Genomic DNA, 11728 nt, shown 5'->3' with positions numbered 1-11728 from the left:
AAATTGGTTTTCCCTATTTATATATATTGTACATAATAGAGTATACAATGGACTATGGCGGCCATTTTGAATATCAGGAAAATAAATATTTTGTCAACAATTATTTTTTCAGAGTGTATTTTACTCCTGCCACACGCTTTCATGCATTCCATAGCCAATGTGCGGACAATTTTAGGATTTTCATGGGTAATTTGCATATTTTGGCGGCCATATTAGATTTTGCCAATTTGCGGAAAATGCTCATGGTTACACGAGTGGCATCATCCAGATTCGTAATCAGCACCCTCGAATTGACAAGAAACCATCAAAAAATATTGTATATATAAAAAAACAAGGTTTGGTCAAGTTTCTATGGGGCCTATCCTGGACTAATAGTACGGGGTTAAGATCGCATGTGTAAAACGAAAGTGGGCTAAGCTTAACCCCGTACTATAGGTGGGGCTAAATGGCAACTTGGCCCTACCTATAGTACGGGGTTAAGGAAATTGTAGCGTGTGTAAAAAGTGTACGAGTGAAGCACTTGTACTACGAATGATCGACAAAAACCACTAGTCCGGGGTTAGCGAGTTTCGTGTGTAAAAAGCAAGCATTCCTTATCCGGGGTTAGCAATAACAATTTGACATGTGTGAAAAGGAAAAAAAATAGTACGGGGTTAAGGATAGTACGGGGTTAAGAAAATCCTGTGTAAAAAGGGCATTTTTGTTTTATCGTTGCTGCCTGCTAAAATTCAATTATGCCCATATGCTTTGAAACTATCAAGTTTATTTGATTCCAATCCCTGTCTGTCGAGGATACTTCCAAGATACCTGAAGAAAAAAAAGTGTTTTAGCTTGATTTAATGACACATATGTGATTTGAAATAGGGACGAAATTTACGTTTACATAATAATAATTATTATTATTACATCAACATTATCTATGAAGCAAAATGATTAAAATAAATATATAACAGCAAAACACTTAAGAGAAAGCAGAAAAGTTTGATAATGACGATGAGGTTTTTGAAGATGATGACGACGATGATGGTGACAATGATGATTCTTATGATAAGATGATGGTGATGTTGATGGTGGTGGTGGTGATGATGATGATGATGAGGATGATGATGATGATTACGATGAGGATGATGATAATGACGATGGTGCTGATGATGATAAGGAGGAGGAAGATGATGATGAGGATAATGATGATGAGGAGGATGATGATGATGATTACGATGATGGTGATGATGAAGGTGATAAGGATGAAGATGATGATGATGGTGATGATGATGAAGATGACGATGACGATGAGGAGGAAGATGATGATGACGATGAGGAGGAGGATGATGTTGACGATGATGATGATGATGATGATGATTCACGACGTCACCAATTTCATCTTGAATTTCGTCGCGAATTTTTCACGACAAAATTCACGACGTTGCCAATTTCGTCCTGAATTTGTTTTGCCTGCCTGGGCGGTATGCGGGTTGAAACCAATTCGTCTGCTGCTAATTCCTCCACTCACAACAGGGCCTACATTCATTTAGTCTAATGCAATTATGTCCATTAACTTTCGCCTAACAACCAATGATGGTCCAATAGCCATTTGGTCCAGTCATAACCTTGTCTAATCACCAGTTCGTCTATGACCATTTCGTCTCATAATTAGTTGGTCTAATATCAATTTTATTTTCCTTAATTTTGCCCAATTAACACATAGTTCAATTAGACCAAATGGCATATGGAATAAATGGCGATGGGACCAACTGGTTATTAGACCTGCATTCCCCCAATCACTTATATGGGGAGGAGAGACCTGCGGGTCACAGTGATTCAGTTCGCTTTTCGCCTCCCAGGCACAGGCGACGCCAAACAAATAATAATAATAACAAAATGGTAGATAGACCATGTGGATAGTGGACGAACTAATGGTAGACCAAATGATAGCAGACGAGTTGTCATTAGACCAATTGAAAGTAACCCATTGAAACGACAGCAAGATGTCCACTGTTATCCATATGCATAGGTGGATCCAGGTGGCCGAAGGGAACCCCCCCCCCCCCCCCTATTGGCGGAGCAAAAAAAGGGAAAAGGGAAAGAAAGAAAAAAAGGAGGGATAAAAGAAGGAGGAGACGAATGAATAAGGACATATGAGGGGAAGACATGGAAATAAAAAGAATCTTTCATGTCACTACATAAAAACAAGTAGATTTTCGGCGTACAGGAACCTTTACCATTTTATTCAGTGCACCTACTATGATGACTATGCCAATGTCAAATTCATTGTAGGAAAGTAGGTCAACGGAAATTTCTGCGTGTCCTCAAACGACCATGACCGCATTGACCGGAAATAAAGTAAAAACAAATATTTAAAAAAACCGCATACGAAATAGTGTAGCAGGCTACAAATCCACCATTGACATTGAATTTCTTTATGTTTTATACTACTAAGATCCCGGAGCGCTCTGCATCAGTCCCTCAACTGCTTCGGCCGTATGCCTATATTTTCAGTTCAGGTTGGAAGAAATGTCTGCTGATATCTATAATATTAAACCTCTGACAGAGGATCCGAAGCGATATGAAGACGCATACTACAATGTTTTCTTCAAGCTCGCCAAAAAGGATGTTGTTTTAGAAAAGGTGAATCAATATTTTGATGCCAATGTGGTAAAGATGCTCACTGATGTATTTGGCCGCGATGAAGAATTTAGTCTACTAGGGATTGGAGTCGGCGAAGGTATGAAATTATTTTTATTATTGAATTATTTATTTACTATTCATTCTATCGCTGAGAACACGGTGTAAATGGAGAAAAAAACGCTGACCTTATATCATGAGTTCATGAAAATTGGCTAATCATGAAGGGGCTCTAAATAGGGTCATATAACATGTATCAAAAGAAATGGACAAAAGGTAAATGGTTTGTTTATAATATTTGGTCATGTATTCATTATGTATAGGCCTATGTATTTAAATCTGTAAGTAATGAAATAAGTGGAGAACATTTTAAAAAAATTGTGCAAAATTAGGATGGAAACATGAATGGGAACGATTTTTTACTGGGGGTGCTGAATTGCTGATGCCGATTTGACGAGCAAAAATGGGTTTCAACTAAGAATGAAGGTAATTTTGGTCCCGATAAATTTCACGTGAAAAAAGCTTCACCTAAGGAAGGTCATCATTATGTCCCAAGAAATTTGGCAAGCAAAAAAAAAGTTTCACCCAAAATGAAAGTCATTTTGGTATTTTATCAAGTATGCAGGTATGTCATACCTATCAGGATTCCAGGGGGTGCTGCCTATGGAAAATAATACACGCAGCACACCCAAGGAAAATGTTGGGGGTGCTTCAGCACTCCCGTAACCCCTCTTCCATTAGGACAATGGGACCTTTAGGTATCAAGGCTTCCTGATAGAGGGAGACAGACACGCAGAAATTCCCAAGTAACATGGACCCCCAGCACCGTCATTGTGTTTTGCGTTTTTCGGATTTTTGTTCTGCTCGTTCGCTTCATTCACTTACACACTCACCACTCGTAATAGAGTTTGTAGAATGAAATTGGTGCTCCACCCCATACACACCCATCCCAGCCACTTCTTATTCTCAGATTGTCTGTTGCTGTAGCCATGGTAACCAAGATGACTTGGTTATAATTTATTGCAAATTTGGCATAGGAAAGCTGTTAACCGACTTTATATCATGTTACGATACTGCAACAAATAACAATGGAAATTTAGTTTTAAATTTGATTTCCTTTTATTTTATTACAGGAATTATATAGATCACTAAACAAACTATAAATAAATATTAATCTTGCATATATTGAAGTGCTGATTATAATCCAAAGTTATGATCCAGATAGTATCCAAGTTGACTGGCGAAAATTCCTTAAATTAAAGTTCACAATGATGGCGGTGATGAAATTGATGTTGAAGCACTATGAATAAGAGTCACTGTAACCAGAGATGTGAGAGGATCCCTGTTGTAACGAGTTGAAATGTCTGTGAAGACGATGTTGTCAATTTCAGCAATCCATGGGTTGAAAAGCGTTCATTAAAAACAGGTTGATGATCTCAATAAGAACTGAGAATTCTTCTCTCAAAGTATCTGCAAACAGTTCATTGATGGCGTGCAAATAATTTCACAGACGTCAAAATGTTGTTTTCCAGTTGGAAATAAACAATGCTCTGATATAAATTCTGGCGTGAAACTCTGAGTTCTGATCTGATGTGATGTGCTTGAAGAAATTGCAAGCTTATATACAAATTATTCACTATTTTGGAAGCTTCTAGTATTGTCTACAAATAGAACATCCAGGCAATTTTTAAAGTAGTCTAATTTTAGAACATTTTTGAATGACCTCAGTGAGTTAAGCAATCTCTATTCAGAAATAACAAAATTCCTCAGCCTATTAAATAGACATGTCTAACATAGCCTTACCATAGAGCCTTACTGAGACATTCTTGAATATTCTTAACTATTCTATGCTAGGAATATCTTTAAAGAGAAAATAACTAAATAAAATGAATGTAATCGCTCTTACAATTCTACTTATATATTTTATTTATTTATTTATTAGAAAATATTTATACAGGATAAAAAGATCAGCTGAATTGCTGTTTTACATCGATGTCCTGATTTGACTTATATATAACACCCCCCCCCCCCCGGGGAAAGAAAGCTTTACTTAAGTAAAGGTTTCGTTAAGATTACCCTTTCCTTTCCGATAAATCATTTACATTTATCGTGTACAAAGGTATAGTTCTGACAAACATTTTTAAATAAATGAACATCAAAGACATTTTCTTTTAATGACACACTTGGTCAAAAGCATAAATAATTTCAGTTTTTATACTCTTGAAAGAGCATCAACAATTACATTCTTTCCTTTTATGTGTACAATTTTCAATGAAAATGGTTGGAGCATTAGGCTCCAACTATACAGTCGTCGATTCTTTGTTTTGAATTTCTCCAAAAACACAAGAAGATTGTGGTCTGTATAGACCAGGGGTTCTCAAACTGCGGCCCGCGGGCCGGATCCGGCCCTTGGAGCTCCTCAATCCGGCCCGCGATACCCTTCTGGGTTTTTAAAAATAATTTTTAAGTCACAATATGAAACATAGCTCAATATGATTACATTGGGTATCCATGTTAGACCTAACCATAATAAAAGTAATGACAGTCAAAACATATGAAACTGTTACAAAGTTGTTGGATTGAATGCTCCAAAAATAAGGGCAAGATTGCACAAGAGAGCATCTAGGACCCCGACCGGAAGGATCTTTGCACTTCGCGCACATTTTTTTTCTAAGTATCCACTTCACCCTGGCCCTTTCAGGTTTACTTGGAGTCTAATCTGGCCCTTCAAAGAAAAAGTTTGAGAACCCCTGCTATAGACTGTAATCTCTTCATTGGATAGATTCACCTCAACTTGCTGAAGGGCTATTACGAGACTCAGGGCCTCTTTTTAATAGTTGAATACTTCTTCTGAAACCGATTGAGTTTCGTAGAGAAGTAGCACACTGGTTTTTCGATGCCTTCTTCATCTTCTTGGAGCAATACTGCTCCTACTCCAACATCACATGGATCAATTGCTTCTTTGAATGGCTTTGTGAAGTTTGGAGCTGCCAAAACCGGCTCATTCACCAAAATGGCCTTTAATTTCTCAAATGATCTCTGACGTTCGTCAGACCAAACATACTTCACCCTTGCCTTTAGCAAGTTTGTCAGAGGACTAACCACTACTGTAATTTGGAACAAATTTCCTGTAGAAGCCACTCATACCTAAGAATCTGAGCAATTCTTTCTTAGTTGTGGGAATTGGGAAGTCTAAGATAGCTTGTATCTTGGCTTCTCTTGGTAGCACTTGCCCCTGACCAACGTGACCAAGATATGTGACCTTTGCCTTGGCAAATTCACTCTTCATCAGATTCACTATTATAAGTTGCCTTTATACAGTCTGTCAAACAGTGCTCTCAAATGATTCAGATGAATATCCCAAGTATCACTGTACACTTGGATGTCGTCTATGTATACGACACAATTGTCAAGCCCAGCAATTACCTGATTTGTTAACCTTCGGAAGGTTGCTGGGCAATCATATTCATGTACATCTACATGTTTCTTCTCTCCTTTGACCTGTGTTGTACCTATAGGCTGACCAGCCTCTCGCTCAAAGTATTCTTTCAACATGTTCACATGATAAACTCTTTGAGACTTTCTTCGATCAGGGGTACTGATCACATAGTTGACTTCATTCACTTTCTTTTTGACTATGTAGGGACCACTAAACCTAGCTTTCAAGGGCTCACCTTGAAAAGGCAATAACGCTAACACTTTGTCTCCAACTTCGCTCATTTCCATTTTTGTGAGCTTGAGCTTTCATTTTTCCCTGCGACACCTTCAATTGTTCCTAAGCCACATCACAAGCTTTTGAGAGCCTTTCTCTAAGCTTTGACACAGAGGCTAGAAGGTTTACATCATCATCCTGAACCATAAACATTTCTTTATTTGATAAGCTTTGGGGGCCCCTAACCTCATGACCATATACCTATTCAAATGGACTGAAACCTGTGGACTCATTTGGAGAATCCCTAGTTGCAAACAGTAGGAATGAGATCCCTTTATCCCAGTCATCGGGATAGTCTTCACAATAAGCCCTAATTATGGTCATCGGGGCCTGACGATAGCGTTTTAACGCTCCTTGACTGTGGGTGATAGGCAGAGGACTTGATCTGCTTTATTCCCAACTCCTTCATAACTTGCTGAAATATACCTGACATGCAATGTGACCCTTGGTCAGACTGAATCTCCTTAGGCAGACCATACCGAGTGAAAAAATGCACTAACGCCTCTATCACTGTTTTTGCAGTGATACTCCTCCTCTGGAAAACGTGTAGACAAGTCCATAATCGTCAGGAAAAATCTGTCACCCGACCTCGTTCTGGGTAAGGGTCCAACACAATCAACAAGAACCCTAGTAAAAGGTGCATCAAATGCAGGAATGTGTATTAATGGAGCAGGCTTAATAGTAGGCTGTGCCTTACCAATAATCTGACATGTATGACATGTCTTACAGAAATGCACCACATCCTTGTGCGTCTTACATGTCTTAGGCCAATAAAAATGCCTCATAATTCTATATTGTGTCTTCCAAATACCAGCTTGACCTGCCATAGTTAACTCATGAGTCAGTTTCAGAATCTCTGTGCTGTAACAGGGAGGAACTACTACCTGGTGAATTATACACCAATCTTCATCAGCTGGTCTCCGGGGAGGTCTCCACTTTGTCATCAAAATGTCATCTTTGACATAAAAGCACTCAGGAACCTTATCAGCCTCAGCCTCAGAATATGCTTTCTGTGACAAGCTTTTCAATTCTGGGTCTTCATGTTGTGCCTGTACAAGGGAGGACTTATTAAACGAACTATCATTGTTAGCAACAGAGCCTTCAACACAGACTATCCCCATTCAAATCTTTGAAGGTTTCAGCTAACCAGACATCAGTACTCTCCTCTACATCGGCAGAATCCGCATCATCCTTTTCAGCTCTACGAGTCTGAGACAAAGTAACAACAAAACTAGGGAAAATCCATGGAAAAATCTTCTTGCAACAATTCAGTTACAGCTACCTCGACCGACTTCTCAGAAACCACTGGAGATGCAGCAACTCTATCTCCAGCCAAGTCGTTACCTAACAAGAAATAAACACCTTCCATGGGTTATTCTGGAACGACACCAACAGTCACAGGATCACTAACTAGGTCACACTTTAAGTCGACCTTATGCAAAGGAACCGACATGAAATTTGGGCCAATAACTTGAAATAAGACTTTGGCATTCTCTGAACTCTCCGGAGGAAGAGCCAAATCCCCTGGCACTATCAGGGACTGTGCAGCCCTTATATCCACAAGAATCATCACTGACCTACCAGCAGCAGCAGTCGAACAGGGGGATACTTCACCATCATACAAAAAGCTTCTGAAGCTTTCATCAACCTGCTTGACTTTATCAGCAAATACCAGAGAAACACTCTCAACATCTTGAATAGGCTCTGATGGAACAAACTCCATCGAGGGAACACTTGTTTGCTTGACAAAACCCATGTCTTTCTCAACTTTGGTTGGCATTCCAATCAATTTCCAACATGATTCTTTCAAATGTCCCGATTTATGACAATGGGTACAAATTTTTGAACTACGACTCTCAGACATTTTGGTTGATTCTGTGCCCCCACTAGCCTGATTCTTGTTAGTGTCTTTGTCCTTGCTTGCATATGTTCCCTCACCAGGTTTATTGTGGGATTCAAATGACCCTTTACCTTTCTCTTTCCAATGATTCTTGAAAGAATGTCTATCTACACTACCTTCACGGTTTTTCTCCACCCTTTATAGAGGTTTCTTTGTTTTTTAACCTATTGTTTTACCCCTTCATTCATGTCCCATCACGTTCCTGTCCTTTCCATTACACCCCCCTGTCGCAATCCAATTGTCTCATGGATGACTATATCGAGTATGATGTCATAGAACTCTCCTTGTTTTTTTAATCATTTTGTTTTACCCCTGCCCATACCATATCATATCGTGGTCGTACCCCTTCCATTGCACTTCCCTGTTGCAATCCAACGATGTTATTATCGATGTCGTCCATGATGACACTGACTGACGTCGGTGACATCGATAGATTAGGGTTTGGGTTGCTGGTACATTTAGGGTTAGGGTTTGGGGTAGGGATACAGTTGCTGGTACTCTTATGGTTAGGGTTACGGCTAGGGTTAAGGCTAGGGCTCGGATGACGTCATGACGGTCAAGACACCATCATTATGTATTCATGACCCTCATTAATATTCATGAGTTCACGTCATGACGCTGGAGACGTTCTTATACTACTCCGGTGTACATTAATTGTACACGTCCCTAACTTTATATCATTGTATTGACATTTTAGTCTCATATGAACTACATTATCCTTTTGTTTTGTTATTTTCTGTTTTACAGGTCCTCACGAATTTCACTTCCTAAAGAGTCTGCAATCTTACTATCCATCAATATGCAATGTGGCTGTGGATCCCAATGAAGGCATGTTACAAACGTTTAAAGATAGAGTTTCTTCTTTAAATACAAATGGGAAAGGCTCTGTCTCCTATCATGGGTTCGGTGGTCCATTATCTGAGTTTTTTGCTGGGAGTCCATTGGCGAAGAAAAAGTACAATCTTATCACATCCATACATTCACTCTACTACACCGGTGACCTTGAAACGACCTTCACCCATATGACATCCATGATGAAAGACAATGGTTTTATCATCATCGTATGTAAGAACGGTAAGTAATAATAAGGCAGATGAAAAATGGAAATCGGTCAGAGACTGGAAAACAACATCCCTTGATTCCCTTCTTCTTTTATTCCCTCCCTCTAACTTTTCGTGTATTTCTTTCTGTTTGAAATACATGTATATGCATACGGAGATTTCATTTGGGGCAACAATAGTGGGGGTCGCCCACTGATCTCTCCACTAAGGGGAGAGATCAGTGGGGTCGCCCCGACCGACATTCCAACCGTCATGAAAATTTGCAGGAGTGTAAGGTTCTAAGAGACAAATTTGAGGACATATGGATTTGATGGGTTAGGTCCGGGCTTCAGAGCACTAGATAAAGGCAAGATAGCGATTAACAGGACGGGAATACAGCCCATATTGTTTGTTTTTCCAACTGAATCATTAGGAATTGGGGAGTTTTGGCTTTCAAAGGGGGTATACTAGGCCATTCTAGTTGTCTTCCACCCTACCCCAACGTCACACCAGTCCTGATCCCATGCTGAGAAACAACTGACATAAATTGGAGTATGGAGCAAGGAATGATTAATATAGGATTTTTAACATGGATAATTCAGTTATTGATTCTCTTTTTTTCTCAAATATTGCAGATAGCCTCATGAGCAAAACATTCCACAAGTTATCGTGGCTGTCAGAGAGCACACAATCAAACGACCGACTGTCATCAAAGACTGTAAGAGAGTTTGTTGAAAGCCAAGGTTATAACGTCACCACTGTCGACATATCCGCCCAATGGGACATTACTGAATTATTCAAAGACCAGTCAGAATTTGGAGACAAACTCATGGACTTCTGCACCCAGACAGCATATTTTCGACAAACAGCGCCCTCTGCGATACTAGATGACCTGATGGCTTTTTGGCGTTCAATTTCGACCCAGGATGACAATGGACGTGTTTTCACCCCTGCCCATGATGAAATACTTCTTGTCTCAAAATAATTACATTTATGATTACAACTCCTCTACTATAAAAGCCATATCACTCAAAAGTCTTATGTTATTCATATGGTCAACTTGGACCAAGTTTGAAGCTGTATGGTTGAATCGTTTAAGTAACAGGCAAGCTTCTATACATAAATATTATTCTATGAAATAATCGTGACCGCCTGGATGCAAATTTTACAAGTTATTGGTGGACTGCCACCTATACATTATGATCTTGATGCTTTACCAATACCGCTTAGTATTTTCACCAATTACTGGAATGGATTATATTTTCCGGTAATAGTATCAACAGGGAGGAGATTAAATAATGGTTATGATGAATCTGATATAACTTGCATAGTTACGTTTCCTGCGATATTATCAAAGTTCAACTGTTTGCCAAAGAATCGCTTTTCGATATGGCAAAGATAATTATCTTCAGACGATTGTTGATCGTTATCATGGTTATATTCTCATCTTACGAAGATTAGATTTGGGTATCTTACTTAGATTGCTCTATTCAAGTAACCAGGAAGTATAGTTCATAAAATGCCACACAAGGACAAGATGAGAAGAACATTTTGGGGCATCGTTTCAGAGAAGATTAACCCAATGACCAGATTAATATGACAGTTCTACTATAGAGCTATAGACGGCCAAAATAATTTTGTAATTGAAGCACTCATTATTTACATGGGTATCAATCCGTTTTCTCCCGCATTATTATAAAAACCCAGATTCATTTTGTAGTTTAACGCCTTTTTTTCAAATTTGTCGGGACCAATGAACCCATTTTACTTCCATTTTTTAGTGAAAACCTTTTTAATTGTTCCCAGGGCCCTGGGGCTTGCCCTCCCCCTGAATTTACGGCCATTGTATACCATCCCCCCCCCTCACATTGATGTATATGTTGCTTATAGATTTTTTTATGAATATAACCATTGATTTAATATTGAAATTATCACTTTTAGCTAGTCGGTTTTCGTCAGCGTATTTTTCGTTTTCCAATAATACGCAATCAAAGAGATTCCATCGAAGTGTTAGCGCCACCTACATGTCGACAAGGGTAAATGTTTTCATACCGTTCTCGCTCGCACGCTTTCCAATTATTGCACGGAAAAAAAATCTTCATATAAACTTCAAATTAATCTTATTGTGGTCATACATCCAGTTAAATAATAAGAACAAATGAGATTCATATTTGTTTTATTCAACTTTACAAATTTGCTGCATCATTTGTGTTGCAAGATTCTTTTCTTGAGAAATCCAAGTCATGGCAAGCTCCATTGTTTTTTTTAATATGGGGGGATTCTCTTTATGGATATATTACGTCAATCATACACCTCTACCTCATTTTGATGAAAAGGTAAGAGTAAAAAGATTATTTGTTTTTATTACGCATGCTAATTTGTGATATTTTTTTTTAATGAGTGGATGTTTTATGTCTCTTGTTATGATTTGAAAATTGAATCTGACTTGAACTT

At 38.7% G+C, this 11728-nt stretch overlaps 1 protein-coding gene across 1 annotated transcript; it reads left to right on the top strand.

Annotated features, from left to right (window-relative positions):
- Positions 1 to 2393: 2393 nt before the first annotated feature.
- LOC121413388 (histamine N-methyltransferase B-like) lies at positions 2394 to 10618 on the top strand. The gene is made up of 3 exons (XM_041606185.1): positions 2394 to 2722; positions 8982 to 9308; positions 9910 to 10618. Exons 1-3 carry the CDS (start codon positions 2512 to 2514, stop codon positions 10257 to 10259), a joined length of 888 nt encoding a protein of 295 aa, XP_041462119.1. The 5' UTR covers positions 2394 to 2511; the 3' UTR covers positions 10260 to 10618.
- The last annotated feature ends 1110 nt before the right edge of the window (positions 10619 to 11728 follow it).

Source organism: Lytechinus variegatus, chromosome 4 (genome assembly GCF_018143015.1).
Source record: "Lytechinus variegatus isolate NC3 chromosome 4, Lvar_3.0, whole genome shotgun sequence".
Lineage (NCBI taxonomy): Eukaryota > Metazoa > Echinodermata > Echinoidea > Temnopleuroida > Toxopneustidae > Lytechinus > Lytechinus variegatus.
Note: the sequence above shows the minus strand (reverse complement) of the source record. Positions and strands in the feature narration are given on the sequence as shown.

Excerpts from the sequence above, each read along its gene's own strand:
- LOC121413388 (XM_041606185.1), top strand. The coding sequence starts at position 2,512 with ATGTCTGCTGATATCTATAATATTAAACCTCTGACAGAGGATCCGAAG. Across the intron at positions 2,723-8,981 it reads AGGGATTGGAGTCGGCGAAG|GTCCTCACGAATTTCACTTC; the intron begins GTATGAAATTAT and ends TCTGTTTTACAG. Across the intron at positions 9,309-9,909 it reads CATCATCGTATGTAAGAACG|ATAGCCTCATGAGCAAAACA; the intron begins GTAAGTAATAAT and ends CAAATATTGCAG.